Source organism: Staurois parvus, unplaced genomic scaffold, assembly GCF_062004578.1.
Source record: "Staurois parvus isolate SC_StPar_1 unplaced genomic scaffold, SC_StPar_1.0 ptg000564l, whole genome shotgun sequence".
In the NCBI taxonomy this organism is placed as follows: domain Eukaryota; kingdom Metazoa; phylum Chordata; class Amphibia; order Anura; family Ranidae; genus Staurois; species Staurois parvus.
In genome coordinates, this window is record NW_028318360.1 from 1,033,104 (window position 1) to 1,056,298 (window position 23,195).

Sequence of the window (23,195 nt, forward strand, 5' to 3'; positions counted from 1 at the left end):
CAGCCAATGCTCCTACCCAGTGATTCAGCATCGGCTGAGCTTTTCAATAATGAGCAGGCGCTACCATATACACAGATACAGATTACTACAACACTGATGAGTGACACACATGTGTGATCAGCTCTTTCCAGGGTCACCGTGCAGAAGTCGTTATGTGGAAGACTAAAGCCTGCCATACACGGGTCAAATTCCAAAATAATTTTCTTTAAAAAATCTTTTCTAAGAATGTTCGTTCGAATTTCGCACCATTAGTGGGTCATAGAAACAGCAGATTTTCATGTGACCATTGAATCTGAGTGATCAGGCATGTTGGAAACTTTTTGAAAAATGAACAAATTTCTAATCAATGAAGGGAGAATCGTGCAAGAAATGTAATTGGAAAAGAAATGAGGTGTGACCTGGAAAGAAAAGGAAAATTCTTGGCTACGAATATTCTTTTCTGTAGCAACATGAGGGGAAATTGAAGGCTTGGTTGGTCGAATTTTGAAATCAATGGTGGCGCCCAGGGGCGGACTGACAACTCATGGGGCACCCGGGCAATAGGGGATCATGGGACCCCTGTGTCCTTGCCCAAACTCAAAAAAGCCTATGAAAAAGGTACCAGGGGCATCTCATGGGCCCCCTACTGACCCCAGGCCCTCGGGCAGTGCCTGACTTTCCAAATGGTCAGTCCGCCCCTGGTGGCACCATTGGATTAAAAAGCACACAAAATGTCCGATTTTCTACAGAAAATTCATTCGGAATTCGGCCCATGTATGGCCTGTATAAGACCTCACGCACACTGGGCGTTTCTCTCTCACTCCTAGACGTCTTTCCTCCTGGCAGCAGAATTTTGGCATATAAAACACTTGATGCTTGTAAACACGTTTAACACATTGGGCTGCGTCAAGCGTTTAGGCATTCAATTGTTTCATTGACCAGAATAATAATTTGATCTGATCTAGAACAGGCTCACACTGACACACTACCTCGGAAATGGCCGCTGGGTAAAATGTACTACACACTAGATTCCAGGCTATACAAGGTTTGTTTTTAACGGCATGTAATGAAATAAACGGTACAAAAAAAAAACCCAATATACATACCAGGTTTAATTACATTTATATACCAGAACATAGAAAACCTGCAAACTGAGATGCAAATATGATCGGGGGATGATATCACAAAAATAGCAATAAATGGCAATGTAAGAGCCAACAAAGATGATGCATTAACCCTTGGTTCACACTAGTGGTGTTTTGCGGGCCATGGTACGGCAACCCTTTCATTTGAATGGGCTGCCGTGCCTTGCAAAACGCAGAGAAAAAGTCCCTGCACCTTTCCAGAAATCGCAGCCCGCACTGGGAACTGCACTACAGTCCGGGTGTGATCTCCAATGATTAATGGCACCCACCTGCGGGTCCCGCGTTTTGTGTGCGGGTGGTTGCAGCTGCGGGACAAAGTGCAGATCCTGCAGCGGCTTCCACCCGCACTATCATGAATCAAGGGTAAAAGTGTAAGGCTAGGTTCACACCTATGCAGTTTGCATTTGATCCATTTTTGAAGTGCTTTTTGATGAGTTTCCTTTTTTTTTCTTGTTTATAGGCAGATTAAAATGCAAACCGCATCAAAAACGCGTAAAAAATGCATCAAAAACGCACTACATGCTTTTCTGCAGCGTCTCCATTAAAGTCTATAGAACCAAAAATGCAACTTTTGCATTTAAAAAAGTCCCTGACCCCTTCCAAAAAAAACGCACCAGGTGAAAATGCGAGATCTGAACTTGTCCCATAGGAAACCATGTTAAATGGACTGTAGTGCATTTCTATAAAACGTAGCGGAAAACGCTTAGGTGTGAACCTAGTGAGCGGCTCAACTCAGATTTAGACCTCATGCCCGCTGGACACTTTTCTATCTTTCCTAGACACCATTTCTCCTGGAAGCAGCTTTTTGGCAGAAAAAAATAAAAAAAAAACACTTGATGCTTGTAAATGTGGCTAAACGTTTCTAGGTGCATTTAGCAGCGTCAGGCATTTGGGAGTTAATTCATTTCATTGACCAGAACGAAAAAATTATTCTGGTCATTAAAATGATTTAACACTCAAGTGTTAAATGTGCGTCATGCATTTTCGGTCCAAAACGCAGCTGCTCCTGGACGTACTAACAGTGGGGGGGGGGGGGGGTTTCCTGCCTCTAAACCCTTCTAAATGCCTATGTGTGCGTGGACATACAGGCAAACATGCAGAAAAAAAAAAAAAAAAAAAAAAAAAGCACCAGATGCCACTAAGAGCAGCTGAAAAAAATACATGATGCCTTAAAATTCTCCTTCGGCTCATTTCACACTAGCTTTGTCAGCAGGTGTCAGACAAGCATTTGGGTAGTGTTTTTAACGCTTCTCAAATGCCTATGAAAATTTTGCACATGGCAGCACACAATGCTGTTCACAGCGTTACGTCACAACTTGCACCTCTTGTCGAGTCAGGAGGAGTTGAAGCCTCCCATTCAAGTCTATGGTGCCGCTCCTCAAACGCTTGGCAGGCATTTGCAACACGGTTGCGGAGCGTTAATACCATTTAACTTCATTATAGGCGTTTGTGGTGCGGTTTTAACGCTTGGCAAACACCTATCAACTGCCTCAAAACCGCGTATAGGGCGTTTGGAGAGTGTTAAAAATGCTTCCCTAACGCATGTCAAACGCTATAGAGTTAGAAATAAAGTCAAGTGTGAACGAGCCCTTAGTTTACAGGCAGTACTAGGGTCGTTGGTTCCAATCCCATCCACAGCACCACCTGCCTGGAGTTTGCATGTTCTCCCTGTGCCTGCGTAGGTTTCCTCCGGGTACTCCGGTTTCCTCCTACACCCCAAAGACATGGGGTTAATTGGCTCCTGTCTAAATTGTCCCTAGTATGTGTATGTATGAATGTGAGTTAGGGACCTTAGATTGTACACCCCTTGAGGGTTAGGGACTGATGGGAATGGACAATGTGTGTGTGTAAAGCGCGGTGTAAATTGACTGCATTATACAAGTAGATGAAATAATTTAATACATTTTGCAACTTTGTCATGTGTTAGTAAATCCGTACTTCTCACAACTACTTTGTACATCCAGGTGAATTATACTTTGTTTTTTTCAGAACAAATTGCGCTTTTCTTTGGTGGTGAATGGTAATGGATATCTCCTGATTTTTTTTTTTATTATCAATGGAAACCTGGCCCAAAATAGTAAACAAAAATTCATTTTTTAAAATCTAGCTGTATATTTCTTGTTACTACCATAACCCACCACCAAAGAACAACCCAAAATAAATTCTGCTGCTCCTGACAATCGCAGTGATAGCACATATGTATATGTTCTTTGTTGTCTGTACCCGGTGAGATCCCGGGCGCACGATCTCAGCACAAAGGGAGATACACAAATACGTGGCCCCACAGCGTATTTGTGTGCTGTAGGTGTTTAGGGGGTTAAAAGTGAAGTGTGGGAATACAAAAACAACAAACATTCTTACTTGCCTCCCTGCTGCAACTGCATCTGTCCTCCGCCAGCTCTACACCCGATAATTGAATGATCACGACTGCCGATTGCTCAGTTCTTGGTCCTCTCTGAGCAGAGAGTGGCGACTCTGAAGTCACCGGCTCTCTGCTCTTCCCCTGCAGCGTTCACTGAAGCACCAGGCTGGGAAGGGGCTGTTTAGGCTCTCAGCAGTCAGGATCCCTTCCAGAGTCAGTGACATCAGCTGACAGCCAATTTGGGGTCACAGGAGAGCACAAGTGTGCTCATGTGAACCACAAAAAAAAAAACAAAAAAACGTAATTGAGCCCTAGTGATGGCTACGTTGTGTGTACTTACAGCTTTCGGTCCTGTGCCCCCCCCCCCCCCCCCCCCATGGAATATGGCTGCTTTATCCAATAGTGTAAACTTTCCTCCTGCCACACTTCTGATGGGTGTCTGACCTTTCTCAACACCTGGCCAATCCAACAGAAGTGCATCTAATAGAATACTAGCAGCTGCAGACAGGAGACATCACAGATCTGGGATCTCTTATCTCCTTTCAGCAGCAGTCTGTACTTCCATTCCCAGCTTGATCTGTCAGCCGCTGTGCAGGGGATGATGGGAATTTAATATGAAGAAAGATTATAGATAACAATCTGGTAATTGGCACAGCTGTGACATATCAAATCTTGACTTTTTTTCCCTTTGTCAAGTTTAAAGTCTCACCTTCTATATGTATATGTTCTATGCATAAGTATTATGGAGGGTCCATCCCACTGGGGAGATGAATAATTATTAAGCATGGTCTGTGTCCTACAACTTCTAGTTTATTCTTCGAAATGTGGAAAATTCACTGCGATATTAAAGTGTTACTAAACCCACAATAGTAAAATCAGTCTGTATATGCAGTAAAGCATGCTTGTTATACTCACTGTGGAACCTAAGGGGTTAATCCTCTGCATTGTGTAAAAAGGCCCTAAGGGGCTAATCCTCCAAGTTGTGTAAAAAGGCCCTAAGGGGTTAATCCTCCATGTTGTGTAAAAAGATCCCCCTCCTCTTGTTCAAATGTCCACCTGATAAGACAGACTGAACCCGTAGCCCTTCTGCACATGCTCAGTTTAGTGTGTATTGCATTATTACATGGGGGGTGGCTGAGTGAAGGTGCATGCCTCTGTATATAATGGGGTTCTGCAGTTTTATTTAAAGCTGACCTTATCTGTTAGATGAATGTAATATCTACACAGCTTATGGGATAGCCTGGTATTATTTTACGCAATCACAAACAATACAACTGTGTTGCAGGCGTGCCCTTTCTGTATGAGGAACCTGCAGAGCTTATAGGAGAATCCAGCAGATAATGAAGATGTGTTCTATGCGGTTCTATTTACATAACAATACACATTGTCACAGCCAGTGCTAGAAGACTGCAGGGTGGCGGAAGGCTGACCTAAGGATAGGGATTGAGCTATAATGAGATATTATGTCCTGCCATTTTTTTTCCATTATGCTGGAAGGTCAGCACTGCTTGTTATCAGTAAACGGGGCTGATGGTGAAGCTCACACTTTGGGGAGACTAAATTATTTCTGTTAGAGAACATGAAAGACTTGGAGAAGCAATAGGCTACACAGCAAAGTTACAAAACTAGGTCAGAAATTGTTTTATGTCCATAAAGTGAGCACAAAAGCAAATAAAATCCCGAAAACACTCTGGATGATCCAGAGGAAGCGAAAAGAAACTCATTAAGTCTGGTTCAATTTGCTTTTACAAGAAACATTTCTCTTGATCCCAGAAGCAAATGGATAAATACCTGCTTGACATGCTGTGGTGCATTTTTATAATCATAGTGACCCTTTATATTTTATTTTAGTAAAGGATACAACTTTGTTTCTGAATTAGTCTACAGGACAGACTTTTGTGGGCCTTTTTTGTTTTCATCTGTAGCAATCCGTGGCCATAATAAATGTGCCTAAAGCCAAGATCAAAATTTGGATGGTTCAACAGGGACCGACTGCATTTGATCCATGTGTGGGCAGGAAAGTTGTACAGATGTCAATATACCGATCGACTTCTGTACAACCGCCCCATTGGATTTTCTCCACTCGATCAGCACAGCTGGCTATAGCCGGCAGCGCTGATCAATGTATTCTGATGGCAGGGAAGTCTTCCCTACTAACAGAATACAAAAGCTCAGCGGGGAGGATTTCTCTATCATCATTGAGTGTGTGGATGGGGGAATATAATCATTTTTTTCAATCAACCCACTGGTTGAGCAAACAAAAATGACTCATTTATGGGCTACCTTACCACTTACATGCTTGATTTACTAGACACTAGATCTTCATCTTGATCTGGGTTACAGTTCCTACAGGCTATGTTGGTGACAACAGAATTAAAAAGGCAACTCATTTTTCTACTACCACCACAGCTCAGCACCTGAAGGAGGAACTCTCCACTTCACCCCATCCTATAGAGGCCAATATCTCCTGGTGCTATGCCTATTCAGTGTTTTATAGATCAAATCTCCTTCCTGTACCACGTTACCAACATGAGCCTCTGCTGCAAACCATTCTCCTTCTCTTTTGGGGAGCATGTGATTAAAATGCATACCAGCCCATCTGCTTCATAAATGGTACAGAAAGTGACATCAAAAGGGAATGAATGTGACCTTTACCAAGTATTCACTGGTGGTGAATCAGTCACTATCATGTAAAACACATGCACCAAGAAGATTTACCTGCAGTAAAAGTTTGCTGAATGTCAGATTTGCTGCCCCTAAGACTCCAGTTTGGGTTGGCTAGCTCTGTGCTTCCAAAAGGTGACATGCCCTTTTTTATGTTTAGAAATAAAGCATACATTTTTGTACTCCTTCCTATCACCGTATTGTGGGAAACAAAAAAAAGCAGGAAGATGGAGAACGGTCTCTTGAATGCCGTTTATAAATACACTGCAGAAATAGGGCATGGGTGGCCAGCTGCATGTCCGATATGACACGGTGATTGGGGAAAGAGGGGCACAATGATTATCACTGAGCACAACCAGGGGGACACATGATCAACTAGTACAGTATAGTGTCACATGACCAAGTAATTGTTAGCCAACCTATCACAGCACCTAAAACTGAAACATGGCCAGTATCGAAGGGGTATATACAGGCTAGGACTCAAGTGATTAAAAAGATTCCCAAGCAGAATTTATCTTCCCCTGGAAATAACTAAAGTTAAGGAACCAGTGGGTTTTACCAGTCTTTAGTTCATTGTTTTTATAGAATAATGATCTTCCATGGTAATTACAGCGATAATAGTTTCAGATGCCCGTGGCTACTCCCAATTGTTTTAATCATTTTAGTTTTCTGGGCAGTTCTTTTCTCCTTTTCAGTCTTTGTGATTACTTACTGCAATTACTCTCTTCTTGTATCATCCATGTCTCTTAATTTTCTTCCACCTACTTGAGCATAACACACACTATATTTTATCCTTTTGTTACAACAGTCTACATGAAATAACTAAATCTATAAAGAAAAAGTTGTAGCTGCTTCCTTTGGGATGATTCAAGTTGCACATATGCTCCAAAAAAAACCCTCTAAACTAAGGGAAGGCATATAGTGTTTAACAACAAAGACCCATCTGGCTTGCAATTTTGCCAAGCAGATAGGATGTACCCGTCTACAAGGGGTTCCAATTGGTTGAGGGACCTCGGGGCTTGATTGCTGTGACGTCATTGCGTTCCCAGTGGTTGGTACGGCGCATGTGCAAGGCGGCTGGGTTCGTTTTTGTTTTACCTGATATGCTGTTGATGCTGGTGTCGGCTGGGACACTGTTTTTTGTAAGTGCAATGTGTGTGTATTAAAAGAGATGATTTTAAAAGGTACTGCACCATGAGCTTTTATTCTTTTCCCGAGTGGCTGGTCTAATACCCTATGGATATGGTGGTGTCTATAAGAAGTGGATCTATCTAGTAACACATCCTACTGCAGAGTATTGCTCCTTGGATATCGATTTTCAAGCCAAACAGTGGCTGTTGCAGAGTATAGATCCCTGGATATCGTGCCTAAAGCCAAGTATTGTCTCATCAGTCTGCTGACCATCGCTCCCAGAGCAAAAAGCGCTTTATGCTGATTTATAATATCAGCATATAGCTCTGGTGAGTTTATTTAGTTTATTTGGTGGTGGATTGACACTGTTTTTTTGGCGGATTTCGTTTATATAAAAAAAACTTTTTTTCTTGATCACACCAATTAAGAGTTACTTTTATGGGACTTTAAAAAAATGTGAAAAATGTCCCATAAATCATATAAATTTTTTCTTTTCTGATATATTTTGGTGTTTTATTTACTAGCGCAAATTGTTTGTTTCATTGTTTGTACACCTTATGGTTATAGGGTGGATTTTTGCAGCTGGTAGAGTATAGAAGTAATATTTTAATTATTTTATTTTTGATACGGGTTTAGTGAGAGTTATATCCTTTCTGTGGCGCCATTTATATTTACTTACAACCTATCACAGCACCTAAAACTGAAACATGGCCAGTATCGAAGGGGTATATACAGGCTAGGACTCAAGTGATTAAAAAGATTCCCAAGCAGAATTTATCTTCACCTGGAAATAACTAAAGTTAAGGAACCACCGGGTTTTAACAGTCTTTAGTTCATTGTTTTTATAGAATAATGATCTTCCATGGTAATTATAGCGATAATCTTTTCAGATGCTCGTGGCTACTCCCAATTGTTTTATTCTTCTTAATTTTCTGTGCAATTCTTTTCTCCTTTTCAGTCTTTGTGATTACTTACTGCAATTACTCTCTTCTTGTATCATCCATTTCTCTTAATTTTCTCCCACCTACTTGAGCATAACACACACAATATTTTATCCTTTTGTTACAACAGTCTACATAGAATAACTAAATCTATAAAGAAAAAGTTGTAGCTGCTTCCTTGGGGATGATTCAAGTTGCACATATGCTCCAAAAAAACCCCTCTAAACTAAGGGAAGGCATATAGTGTTTAACAACAAAGACCCATCTGGCTTGCAATTTTGCCGAGTGGATAGGGTGTACCCCTCTAGGATTGGTTCCAATAGGTTGAGGGACCTCTGCAAGAGGGAAACAAAAGGAATTTACACCCAATGCACGTTAGCACCTGAAGGTTTGAATATAGAACTGGAAACTTAAATTGTTTTAATCGGTGATTATTAATGTGGTAGAATTAGATAGAGTCTATAGCAGGTTTTGAGATATATATTGATTTCTATATGTACATGTTAAAAAATAATAATTTTTTTAAATTCATACTATATGTATAAGATGGAAAACTTTATGCTACATAAGATCGATTTTATGTTATACAAATTTTTAGTGATTTATATATTTATAACTGTTAGCGATTTTAGTTTTTTGTTATGTATGCTTTATTTTGACCAATATACCCTCTCCTACAGTGATTTTTGATTAATTTGGAATCCTGAAGTAGTATGGTTGATATTACTAGACTTACCCAAATTTTTGTATTATTGTTGTTTTGCATTTTAGTGCAGCATATACGTGGTTAAATATACAGATGGACAAGCTGGCTAATATGGGATTAACTGCACCTCTGCAAAGAAGCAGCATGACATTTTAGCCTCTCCAATGCACCCAATGCATTTTTGTTGGAAAGGAACCAATTAACTTTTTCTAGGGAGTTGGGTTGCTGCGGCATGTAACTAACCCCTGTGACGAAGTCAGCAGTGACGAAATGCATCGGAGCGTGTTTACGCGACCACAAGTGACGTCCATACCGTAATGAAGTGTCGTCGTGGGTGTGCTCTGGTTCCAGAGGTGGTGAGATAGCTGATACACCATTTTCCATATGAGATGAGCTTGATATGATTTTTATTTTGTAAGTGGCTTTTTATTAATAAATTGTGGCTGGTTTGGTTACTGTACCATTGGAGGCTATTCCCATCTTTTTCAAATGACATATGATTACCAAGGAGCATGATGAAGGAATGATCTGATGATATGATGCCTGGAAGCTGAGGTGGAGTTGTTAAAGAGAGATATGCCAGTCATGAGAGTGGTTGGCACATACATATGATGTGTGGTGGATACTCCAGGAACTATTATGGATGTTTATGAACTTTTGTACTATGTTCTGTTACAATTGGGATAGCTTTAATCACAGCTCTACTGTGAAGTTGAGGAGCACTTTCACTTTGATCACCTTTATTTCATATGTTGACATATTTTAGATCAAATAACAAAGAAGCAGCAGTGAATACATGTAGTTGTTTTTGTTTCATGAACACTACTTTAGCACGGATCATTTTTTTTTACTATGTAGTGCAATGTTTTTTTAATTAAGGGAAGGCACGGACTATACATTTTTCTTTCCTTCCACCACAGATGGGAGGAAAGAAAATTGCTCGAACACAGGCAGTGATGGGGAAATCTCTCCCACAGCACTATTGTGTTCCACCAGTGGGGGCCTTCCCTGCCAGAAGAACATAATGATCACTGCAGGCTGCTATAACCACCAGGGGTGACTGCGTACATAAATTCCGACAGGCTGATTGTACTGAAGTTGATCCATCGACCAACTTCAGTACAACAAGCCTGCCCATATATGGCTCGAATCTCGGGCAGTCTCTACTGAACCAGCCGATATTTGATCCATCTATTGGCGGCATAATGTTAGTTAGGTCTTCTTGAATAGAACAGGCAGATATTCAGGGTGAAGTTAAAGGCAGTAAAGTCAGAAAAGGTACCTGTTTGGCTGTAGAAAGCATATGCCATGGCAGTAGAGCTCGTCAGACAAAGTTATGTACCAGTGTGCTGACAATATTCATCAGCCAAGGCAAAAAAAAGACAGATAAAATCAGGGCCATAAGGCAAAGCTTTTGTAGGTCATGTGAACCTACACAGCAGATTCAGGTCATGTGAACCATATCTGGCAAGCCACATGACCTGCTTTATATAGCACATAGTATGTTTCTGCTGACTTTACTTCCCCAAAGCTCCTTCTCTATTGCCTGGCTGGTTTATTGATGGCTTTTGTACATTGACATTTGTTGGGTTCAGGTAAGCTACCCCTCTCCCCACCCCTTTCAAGGGAATAAGAAAACAGCTTATAGCAGCTTGAGACAGTTTGAAAAACCGTAAGTGGGTCAAAAATGCTGAAGAAATATATATTGAAAACTGATCCCAAATGCAAGTTGAATTATCCGGAAAGAATGCATTGCTTATCTACACAAGCGCTGTACTGGGACTATTCTAATGCTGCTCTATGTACGTCAGTCATAACGCGTCACAAACTTATTATGACCTTAATATTTATCACATAAGGGGCTATTTATATATTTATTTTCATGCTATTTATATATAGATCCCTTATAAAAGTCCCTAAAGGCCCCTTGAAATTTCCACATTTAGTCATGTTACAACCAAACACGTAAATGTGATTTTTTGGGGGGGATTTTATGTGATAGACCAGCGCAAAGTGGCACATAATTGTGAAGTGCAAAGAAAAATGATAAATGGTTTTCAACATTTTTTTACAAATAAATATCTGAAAAGTGTGGCATGCATTTGTATTCAGCCCCCTTTACTCTGATACCCCTAATGAAAATCTATTGTTCTGTCACATGTTCTGTCCCCCTTTGTAATGTACAGCGCTGAGCGAACTATTGGCGCTTTATAAATACTGTATAATAATAATATTGGAACCAATTGGCTTCAGAAGTCACCTAATTAGTAACTAGAGTCCACCTGTGTGTAATTTAATCTCAGTATAAATACAGCTGTTCTGTGAAGCCCTCAGAGGTTTGTTACAGAACATTAGTGAACAAACAGCATCATGAAGGCCAAGGAACACACCAGACAGGTCAGGGATAAATTTGTGGAAAAGTTTAAAGCAGGGATAGGTTATAAAAAAATATCCCAAGCTTTGAACATCTCACAGAGCACTGTTCAATCCATCATCCGAAAATGGAAAGAGTATGGTACAACTGCAAATCTACCAATACATGGCCATCCACCTAAACGGACAGGCCGGGCAAGGAGAGCATTAATCAAGGAAGGGGCCAAGAGGCCCATGGCAACTCTGGAGGAGCTGCAGAGATCCACAGCTCAGGTGGGAGAATCTGTCCACAGGACAACTATTAGTCGTGCACTCCACAAATCTGGCCTTTATAGAAGAGTCGCAAGAAGAAAGCCATTGTTGAAAGAAAGCCAAAGGAAGTTCTGTTTGCAGTTTGGGAGAAGCCATGTGGGGGACACAGGAAACATGTAGAAGGTGGTGCTCTGGTCAGATGAGACCAAAATTTAACTTTTTGGCCTAAAAAGCAAAACGCTATGAGTGGCGGAAAACTAACACTACACATCACCCTGAACACACCATCCCCAACGTGAAACATGGTGGTGGCAGCATCATGTTGTGGGGATGCTTTTCTTCAGCAGGGACAGGGAAGTTGAGCACAGTTGACGGGAAGATGGATGGAGCCAAATACAGGGCAATCTTAGAAGAAAACCTATTAGACTCTACAAAAAACCTGAGACTGGGGCGGAGGTTCACTTTCCAGCAGGACAACAATCCTAAATATACAGCCAGAGCTACAATGAAATGGTTTAGATCAAAGCATATTTATGTCTTAGAATGGCCCAGTCAAAGTCCAGACCGAAATCCAATTGAGAATCTGTGGAAAGACTTGATAATTGCTGTTCAAAGATGCTCTCCATCCAATCTGACAGAGCTTGAGCTATTTTGCAAAGAAGAATGGGCAACAATTTCACTCTCTAGATATGCAAAGCTGGTAGAGACATCCCCAAAAAAGACTGGCAGCTGTAATTGCAAAAGGTGGATCTACAAAGTATTGACTCAGTGGGGCTGAATACAAATGTACACCACACTTTTCAGATATTTGTAAAAAAATTTTGAAAACCATTTATCATTTTCCTTCCACTTCACGATTATGTGCCAATTTGTGTTGGCCTATCACATAAAATCCCAATAAAATACATTCACGTTTTTGGTTGTAAGAATGACAAAATGTGGAAAAGTTTAAGGGGTATGAATACTTTTTCAAGGCACTGTACATTCTTAAGATTCTGTATTTGAATGCTTCCTCCACTCCTATGTTCAGGGGGGAAGGTCAGACATAAAAGAACCACTCACTCTCTCCATGGTCCAGCCATGCCCTCTGCATCTTCCTCCACAGCTGGTTACCAGTCTTCATCTGGGTTGAATGACGGCCAGCATTTTTCAACTCGCCATGAATCCAGACTTTCATGGACACCCTTGATGCTACTTCTTGATTGTGTCGCACTCACACGTCATAACATAAGTGCTGCTCGGTCCAAGAGATTTTAGGCTCAAACTAACCCTTTCAGTGGTTGATTGTATCAGTCTTCTTAAGATGATCTGGATTCTTCAGTTGCTATACTTTTTGCATAACATACCCTGCTGGGTTCCCTTTTTAATTTTATGCTTTTAGGAATATAAAATGGGGAAAGAGACCCTCTAGGATGAGACTAGAGTTTTTGGAAGGCCCTAAGGCCTATGGTGGCCTTTCAGCTCTAAATCTGTGAGTAACCTGGCTGGAAGTGATACATTCCACCTACATCTTTGTACAATATACTTTGTTCCCTATTTCAGGGCAGGAGGCTATACATTCTAGACACCCCCCACCCCTACCTGAAGTTCCATCCACCACTGGCCATACTGATTTGATGGGAAAGTTTTGAGAGGCCGCAAAGAATTTATTGGGGATCACTGGGTACACCAGGTTGATGCACCCTCCCCCCCCCCAATTCTACAAGCTTCTACTTGAGCTTATTAAGGTGCAGGTATTCCAAAGATGGGAGAGGGCTGGAGTCTCCAAATTATCCCATTTATATGTAGATGGATTCTTTAAATTATTTCAGCAACTGTACTCACAATTTTTTTCTCTCCTACCTTTTTATTTGATCCTGTGGTTCAAGCGGATCATACAACCTGTTAGACCTGGGTTCCATTTCAGATGACATCCCACAGTCTGCCCAAATGATATCACCATCACCTTCATGCAAGTTTTTGCATCTCTTGAATTTCTGTTGGTCTGTGTGTTCTCTGGTGTTGTACCAAACTGTGGAGGTATGGGGATGGGATGATTACAACCCTTATTCTCTTTGGTGATAAAATGTAACTGTTGATCCTCTCACCAGCATCCTGGTTTATTATTCTTTCCTCATGGTCCTCCATGCCTATCTTTGGTGGTATCTTGATCCCTTTTTACTGCTCGCAGTAACTACTACTCTGTATAGGAATAGGTGTCTGAGCTGAAAAGGAGTTTCTCATTTGAGAAACAAATATTTCCTGTGTAATGTAATATGCAAATTTGAGTCCATATGATCTTGATAGATAGAAGCGATTGGTCCTCTTATTGTCCAATGCGGGAATGTCTGGTCATTATTAACCGATTTTGTACTGTTCTTTAATAGTGTTTTTCCGTAATGAATTTTCAAGCTCACTAGTGGAAAATGGTTTCAACTATATTTTGTTTTTCCTGCTACTCATTGGTCCTGTGTAATCGTATGTTTTCTCTGCATAACTCTACAAAACATCTCTTAAATTAAAATCCTATTTAAAACAGAAATGTGAGCTCAATGTCAGCCAGTAAGGTCCCCTATGGAGGTCCACCTGAGCTCAAGGTTTTTAAGGGGCACTGGCCAGACTGCTAGATCAGGGTAAAACAACAATTACAATTTGCTTTAATTCAAATAATCCTGTCAGCACCTTTGTCGTATGAGTTTTTGACGTGTCTTAGCAGCACAAAGTCCAGTTAGGAGATAGGATGGTCTTACAGCCTGAACTCTGCTCTGACGGGGAAAGAATACAGGCAAATAAAACTCAAGTAAGCAGGGATGTGCAATTCATATCGCCCAATGCCAGGGGCATGCAGTTTTGGGCACCGGGCAGGTGGGGTTTTTTTTTTTACTGAGCCTTGCTGTGGCGCTTCAAGCCCAGATAGAATATATGTGGCCCCACAAATAAAGTCTTCCGTATGGTCCCATATATCTGTTTGTGCTGGGAGCGCCCCGGGTCTTGTACTAACGATTAAAACCCAAGACGTCCGATTCTGGGTCACCTGATCGCTGGGATAGTCTCTGATTGGTTTTCACAGTGATCAGTCCCTGTGAGCCCTCCGATGGTTTACTTACTCTTCTGAATGAAGGGAAAATAAAGAATAAAAATAAAAGAAAAAAAAATAACTATATCAAGGTTTGCCTGGGTTAGGGTTAAGGTAAGGGTCAAATGTCACAGACAGTATATTTTGGTTTTTTTTTTTTTAGCATTCTTTAAAATTAGCATCAGTGTGTTTTAGGCAGGATAAAAAAAAATGCACACCATTGTTTCTGGGCCGCACTACAGGTACAAACAATGAACATACACATATGTGTTATCACTGTGATCATGAGCAGGAGAATTTATTTTCTTTAGAGATCTCCTGTTTTTTTTTTTTTTAAAACAGTTACCATTTACCACAAAAAGAAAACCCAATTTGTCCTGGAAAAAAAAATATTGTGCTTAGGCATTAAGATTTGTTTTACCCTCCGTCACTAAGGGGTTAATGGAGTTGACACCGGAGCTTGATTTGGCTGCTCAGCATGTGCTTGTACTGAGCACCCAAGTACTTCTGTGTGTGAGGGAACCTGAAGAAATAAATGTTTTTTATTTTCTAACTGGGGCCAGCGCCTCATTTACTCGCTCATCAGATGCGCTCCTGCTGAGCGTTTAAGAGAGTTCATCAATTCCCTTTTCCTACCCAATCGGTGCTCATTATACTGCGAGGTCTCTCCCCTCCCGGCTAGTCCCCAGGTGCAGTGCTGTAGACAGAGGCAGGGAGGTGAGTAGGAGATAAACAGCGCAATGTTAAAAACATTTAAAAAAACAAGTTTAAGATCATCTAATGCAGCCGGTCTCAACCTTTTCAACGTAGTGGAACACTTGATGTAACTTTCCAGTCTCAGGGAACACCTGCTAAAAATGGCTTTATCTACAATTCATGATACATTAGTGTGATAGTCAGAGGTAAGAATGCTCCTTACACTTGTGGTCATCGGCCACCTTACAGATAGCTAAAAATATCAATGGTGTCAGCGGGAACTTACCTGGGAGGCAAAAATTGCTCAATGATCAAGGAACCCCCAGCAACCTCTGGAGGAACCCTAGTTGAGAAACCCTGCTCTAATGTCACTAAGCATGTCCAATGGATATACAGTTAGGTCCATATATATTTGGACACAGGCACAATTTTAGTTTTTTCAGGTATTTACCAAAACATATTCAAGCTATAGTTATATAATGGATATGGGCTGAAAGTGCACACTCTCAGGTTTAATTTGAGGGTATGTACATCCAAATTGGAGGAAGGGTTTAGGAATTACAGTTCTTAAGAGTAGCCACCCCCCCTTTTTCAGGGACCAAAAGTAATTGGACAATTGAATATAATCATAAATAAAATGTTCATTTTTAATATTTTGTTGAGAATCCTTTACAGGCCTGTGTCTGGAACCCATGCACATTACCAAAGACTGGGTTTCCTCATTTCTGATATTTTGCCAGGCTCTAACTGCATTTGCCTTCAGTTGTTCTTTGTTTGTGGGTCTTTCTGCCTTTAGTTTTACCTTCAGCAAGTGAAATGCATGCTCAATTGGGTTGAGATCAGGTGATTGACTCGGCCATTGCAGAATATTCCACTTCTTTTCCTTCAAAAGCTCCTGGGTTGCTTTTGCAGTGTGTTTTGGATCATTGTCCACCTGTACTGTGAATAGCTGTCCAGTCAAGTTTGCTGCATTTGTCTGAATCCGGGCTGACAGTATACCTTTAAACACGGCAGAATTCATCCGGCTGCTTCTGTTACATCATCAATAAATACCAATGACCCAGTGCCACTGGAAGCCATACATGCCCATGCCATCACACTGCCTCCTCCATGTTTTACAAATGATGTTGTGTGCTTTGGATCATGACCTGTTCCAAGCCTTCTCCACACTTTTTTCTTCCCATCATTCTGTACAGATTAATCTTAGTTTCATCCGTCCAAAGAATGCTTTTCCAGAACTGGTCTGGCTTTTTTAGATTTTTTTAAGCAAAGTTTAATCTGGCTATTCTATTCTTCAGGCTTATGAATGGTTTGCACCTTGTGGTGAACCCTCTGTATTTGCTCTTGTGAAGTCTTCTCTTGACTGTAGACTTTGACAATGATACAGCCACCTCCTGGAGAGTGTCCTTCACTTGGCTGGATGTTATGAATGGGTTTTTCTTTACCATAGAGAGGATCTGCAATCATCCACCACTGTTGTCTTCCGTGGACGTCCATGCCTTTTTATGTTGCTGAGCTCACCAGTGCATTCTTCGCTCCCCAGGATGTACCAAAATGATGATTTGTTGAGGCCACTCCTAATGTTGCTATCTCTCTGATGGATTGGTTTTGTTTTTGAAGCCTTACAATGGCCATCTTCACTTGCACGGACAGCTCCTTTCAACGCATGATGTAGGATCACAGCAATAGATTCCAAATGCAAATACCACACTTCGAATCAACTCCAGATGTTTTACCTGCTTAATTGATGAAGAAATAATGAAGAAGTAGCCCACACCTGGCCATGAAACAGCTTTTGATTCAATTGTCCAATTACTTTTGGTCCCTTGAAAAAGGGGGGATGGATACTCTTAACCATTTGACGCCCGGCCAATAGCCGTATGGCGTCTGGAAAAAATGCACTAGCTTTCCGGGAGGCCGCCATATGGCGTACTCCCGCACATGCGCAGTTTGCGCGCTTGCAGAGCCGCGCAGCGGCGCGATCTGTCACCGGCCGTGTACCTCGGACACGGCCGATGACAGATCTGAGTATCGGCCCCATTGCCGGTACCATGTGACCTGCTGACAGTTGTATACAATGGATGGCTTCATTCATGCCATCCATTGTATACTAGTGTCTAGCTGTGAATGGTCACAGCTAATCACATGCACATGTCATGTGATTAGCTGTGGCCAAATCACAGCTAAGAAAAAAAAAAAAAAAAAAAACCCTGAATGAATCGATGTCATTCAGGTAAATGCTTGCTTATAGCAAAGTAAATCTTTGCTATAAGCAAAGTGTGTAAAAAAAAAACAAAAAACTGATCACTTCCCCAAAGTAGTACAATGTTACTATGGTAACACTGTACTACTTTGGACATAGTGAAATATGAAAAAAAATCTTAAAAAAAAAGAGAAAAATTTAATAAAAAAAAAAAATATTTTTTTTGTATTTCACACTGTCACCAGTCAGTGTCCCTGATCACTGCCATGCCAGTAATATGATGATGCTGTACATGCAGTGATGACAGTATGACAGTATGTAAAAAAAAAAATAGTAAAAATAATTTTTTTTATCTTTTCATTTTCCGAAAAATGACAAAAAAAATACAACTTCAACTCGCCATGCCTCTTATGAAGTACGTCGGACTGTCTACTTTGCAAAAATGGGTCATTTGGGGATATCTGTACTGTTCTGTTATTCTTGGACCTCAAGAAATTAGATTGGCTGTCAGTACGTCAGGATTGATCAATATTCAGATCTATACCATAGTTTGTGAACTCTATAACTTTCCTACAAACAAAAAAATACATCCTAATTTGGGTTATTTTCACCAAAGACATGTAGCAGAATACATCTTGGCCTAAATTTATGAAGAACAATTATTTATTTGTAAACTTTCATAACAGAAACAAAGAAAAACTTGTTTTTTTTTCAAATTTTTTGGTCTTTTTTTGTTAATTTAGCAAAAAATAAAAACCCCGGCGGTGATTAAATACCACCAAAAAAAGCTCTATTTGTGTGAAGAAAATTAAAAAAATTTAGTTTGGGTACCATGTTGTATGACCGCGCAATTGTCATTCAAAGTGTGAGAGCGCTGAAATCTGAAAAATGGCCTGGGCAGGAAGGGGGTAAAATTGCCCGGTATGGAAATGGTTAAGAGCTGTAATTCCTAAACCCTTCCTCCAGTTTGGATGTACATACCCTCAAATTAAATCTGAGAGTGTGCACTTTCAGCCCATATCCATTATATAACTATAGCTTGAATATGTTTTGGTAAATACCTGGAAAAAAAACCTAAAATATATATGGACCCAACTAAATGGCCTCATGAGGTTGCCTTTGTTAAGTTTATTGTTTTGATGTGAAGATCTGTTCTGTTCAAGATCACTATCTGTTGGTTTTGTTCGATTGCCTTAAAGCGGAGCTCCACCCAAAAAAGGAAGTTCCGCTCTAAGGACTGCTCCCCATTAAGGATTGGCACCTTTGGGGAGTGGATACCCAAATTTGACAGATACCCGCTCCCACTTCCGGTCCGATCGCACGGAAGGTGTCTTCCCTCCATGTAGTCTTTTAGGACACGTGACAGGTCCCAGAAGACTACAGGACCATTCACGAAGCGCAGCACTACTCAAGCATGCGCAGTGGGTACCTGGCTGTGAAGCCGCAAGCTATCACAGCCGGGTGCCCACACTGAAGATGCCGGCCTCCTGCAATACAGGATGGCCGGTGAAACGAGCTGCGGGGGACACACCGCGGGACCGAGGGACAGGTAAGTGGCTGTTTTTTAGAAGGCAGCAGCTACAGTTTTTGTAGCTGATGACATTTATTTTTTGATAGGTTGAGTGGAACTCCGCTTTAAAGTATTTTTAGGTCTGTTTCCTAAGTTTCTATCAATAAAGACCTTATTTAAAAACGTTATTTGGTTAAAGGATAAGTTCACCTTTTAAAAAAAAAAAACAATAACTACACATTTTTTTTTGCAGGTAACAAAATGTGCATAAATTATTTCTGTCTGCCTGTGAACCATTGCACCAGTGATCAGCAGATTTGCTGGTGCCAGGCAGGTATTCTGCAGACCTGTCAGTATATCTGCTTGCTTGTATGGTATGTACAAGAAAGCAGAAATACTGATAAGAAGAATGAACTACCACGGTGCTTCACAGAGCCCTCAATGTGAGTGTAACATGTTACAAAAGGTGAACTTATCTTATTTATTTTTTTATCAGGACAAGTAGATTGGCATAATGGACAAGTAAATTACGACTCCAAAAGACATGCTGGTAGGTTAATTGGATCCTGTCTAAATTGGCCCTAGTATGTGTATGTATGAATGTAAGTTAGGGACCTTAGATTGTACGCCCCTTGAGGGTTAGGGACTGAAGTGAATGTACAAAATTTATATATATATATATATATATATATATATATATATATATATATATATCTGCGTAAATTGATGGCGCTATACAAGTACCTGAAATAATTTAGTTTCTTTGGACAAGTAGTTTATTTTATTTTAATTTAATTTCCACACCCCTGAGTAAGCCATGAAAGATGAGGCTCAATTTTTATAGCAATTCAATACTGCCAGCACCTTTGTCATATTAAAGTTCTTGAAGTGTCTTATCAGCACAGAGACCAATCAGGAGATAGCAGGGGCGGACTGACCATTTGGAAACTCGGGCACTGCCCGAGGGCCCGGGGTCAGTAGGGGGCCCCATGAGATGCCCCTGGTACCTTTTTCATAGGCTTTCTTGAGTTTGGGCAAGGACACAGGGGCCCCATGATCCCCTATTGCCCGGGGGCCCCATGATTTGTCAGTCAGCCCCTGGGAGATAGGATGGTCTTAAAGTCTGATTTTGCTCTGACAGGGAAAGAATACAAGTAAATAATAAAACTCAAGAAAGCCCTGAAATACAAGGCTCAACCGACATAATTCAAAGGTGGAGACTCAAGATTTGTACCAATGCCCCTTGGTGACAGATTCTCTTTGATGGAAATGTATAATCTCAAACACACCAACACAAATAAGATGCATTTTAATATCTCTTTAAGTAGATATTAAAGTAGTTCTAAAGTTTTTCTTTGACACAAAACTATCTTGAACTTGTGTTCTTCAATAAGCCAGGAAGAATTACAAGACACAAGGAGCAGATGGTCAGGAGAGAAGAGACAGGCAAAACGGAGGAAAGCACAGCGCCTCAGCATGTTGTGAGCATTGAAGTTGTGATTATTTTGCGAAATATACACACAGGAGGGAAAGAGAACCATTTCCGTCATAGAGAGAGAGAGAAAAGGAGGATGCCATTAGAAGAGGGCGCTGTGAGGAGAGCAGAGGAGTCTGGGAGACTCGTTATTACCTCAGAGTGGAAATGCTGGAGAGACTACATGAAGTGACAGAGACACTGTCATAGTCACTGCTGGCGGCGGAGTGGAGCGGAGAGGCGCGTATGTCATCCTGAGAACTGAAAACAAGAATATGGAAACAAAATGAAGCGTAGGGAAAACACATATGAGGTACTCAGTGCTAACAAATTGATGCTGAAAGACAACAAAGGGAATATATGAAGCACGACACTTGCTTTCTTCATGGGAGGTTTTAGAAGCCGTTTCCCTGAGTGGCGGCTCAAAGGAGAACTGCGCTGACTTTGTGAAGTTCAACAATAAAGATCCAAAATGGAGCTCAGCGTATGAACATCGACTGCTGGGGCTGATTTCTACATAATGCAAACACTTGTATTCCTAGGGGCTCCCAAACTGTTCACACTGACAGCCAAATGGCTTCCTTCACAGGGAGGATGAAGTCATTCAGAATCTGATTCTTCCATCTATCAATGACATCAGCCATGTAATCACACAGCAAATGAGAACGAATATCCACAGCCTTTCTCTGCTCTGACTACCCATGAGTCTTTGTCCCTCCATGATGACTTGCCTCTTTGTGTGTTAAAATCGGGGGTTTTTTTCAACTGGAACTTGGTGGAATTCCATTCCACCACCTCTGGCTCAGGCCCTCTGCTCCCTGCTCACCATGATCACTTGTAAACACAGAAGACCAGCTTCTGTGTTTACAAGTGACAGCTTGTCTCCCAATGGCTCCCACAGATCTGATCTTATGAGCAGCTCCCACTGAGTGCAGGATGGAGATAAGGGAGATGCAGGTGCCTGGGTTGCAGTGCGGATGATGACACCCCCACTGGATGATCTCCCTACAAGTAAGACAGGTGGAGCCACCTACAGTGCACAGGGAGGTATGTGAGCTGGCTGGGTGCTTCAGCTTAAATTGGTTGTAAAGGCTCAAGGTTTTTTACATTCTATGCATGAAGGTAAAAAACCTTCTCTGTGCAGCATCTCGCGCCCCCCCCCCGCCCCCTAATACTCACCTAAGTCCTCTCTTGATCCTGTGCACTAGAGTCTCGGCTATCCCGGGACTCAGTCTCCTCATTGGCTGAGACAGAAGTGGGAGCCATTGGTCCCACTGCCGGCAGTCACAGCCAGTGAGCCAATGAGAAGAATGGGGGTCAGGGCCAAGCTGCGGCTCAAAGCAAGGTGGGGTGGGGGAGAGATAGGAGCTGGGGGGGGTTGCATGTAGAGGTCAGAGCTGAAGATGGGTGAAAGTGAGATGTGGATGGGAGATGCAGCTGTGGAAGAGGGCTGAACTCTACACTGTGTGTAGCGCACCCCCGAACTGTGCACTCGGTATGCAGCGTACCCCTGAAATGTGCACTCGGTATGCAGCGCACCCCCGAACTGTGCACCCTGTATGCAGCGCACCCCCGAACTGTGCACCCTGTATGCAGCGCACCCCCGAACTGTGCACCCTGTATGCAGCGCACCCCCGAACTGTGCACCCGGTATGCAGCGCACCCCCGAACTGTGCACTCGGTATGCAGCGCACCCCCGAACTGTGCACTCGGTATGCAGCGCACCCCCGAACTGTGCACTCGGTATGCAGCGCACCCCCGAACTGTGCACCCTGTATGCAGCGCACCCCCGAACTGTGCACCCTGTATGCAGCGCACCCCCGAACTGTGCACCCGGTATGCAGCGCACCCCCGAACTGTGCACTCGGTATGCAGCGCACCCCCGAACTGTGCACTCGGTATGCAGCGCACCCCCGAACTGTGCACTCGGTATGCAGCGCACCCCCGAACTGTGCACCCTGTATGCAGCGCACCCCCGAACTGTGCACCCTGTATGCAGCGCACCCCCGAACTGTGCACCCTGTATGCAGCGCACCCCCGAACTGTGCACCCTGTATGCAGCGCACCCCCGAACTGTGCACCCTGTATGCAGCGCACCCCCGAACTGTGCACTCTGTATGCAGCGCACCCCTGAACTGTGCACTCTGTATGCAGCGCACCCCTGAACTGTGCACTCTGTATGCAGCGCACCCCCGAACTGTGCACTCTGTATGCAGCGCACCCCTGAACTGTGCACTCTGTATGCAGCGCACCCCTGAACTGTGCACTCTGTATGCAGCGCACCCCCGAACTGTGCACTCTGTATGCAGCGCACCCCTGAACTGTGCACTCTGTATGCAGCGCACCCCTGAACTGTGCACTCTGTGTGTAACCTAACCTCTCTGAACTCTGCACTTTATATGTAATGCACTTCTGGTATTTAATACCCCTTTAAGATCCTCCCACTGTTCGTGAAATTTGACCACACACAGTATTTGATGTGGTTTTTGAGGGTGTTTTTTTTTGGGGGGGGGGTTGGGGTTGGGGGTCGTGGTTGAGTTCCTGCACCTATTTTCTGAGAAAAAAGCCCGGGTCAAAATTGAACTCCAATCAAAAAGGACAAATACACAGTTGAAATAAAATATACAGCTGACTATCAAGTGAAGCAGAGGCCCAACATGTCAGGGAAAAAAAAACAAGTAAATAATGAAACTCAAACCCTGAA

General features: G+C 42.2%; 1 protein-coding gene across 4 annotated transcripts in view; it reads right to left on the reverse strand.

Annotated features, from left to right (window-relative positions):
- ZFYVE28 (zinc finger FYVE-type containing 28) overlaps nt 1-23,195 on the reverse strand; it is a 371,188-nt gene that overhangs the window by 43,591 nt on the left and 304,402 nt on the right. For 2 of the 4 annotated variants that reach the window (XM_089691528.1, XM_089691527.1), the window contains exon 9: nt 20,648-20,752. The exons of the other annotated variants lie outside the window; for them this stretch is intronic. In XM_089691528.1, the coding sequence (XP_089547654.1) occupies nt 20,648-20,752 (105 nt within the window). The remainder of the gene's footprint in view (nt 1-20,647; nt 20,753-23,195) is intronic. 4 annotated transcript variants of the gene reach the window in all.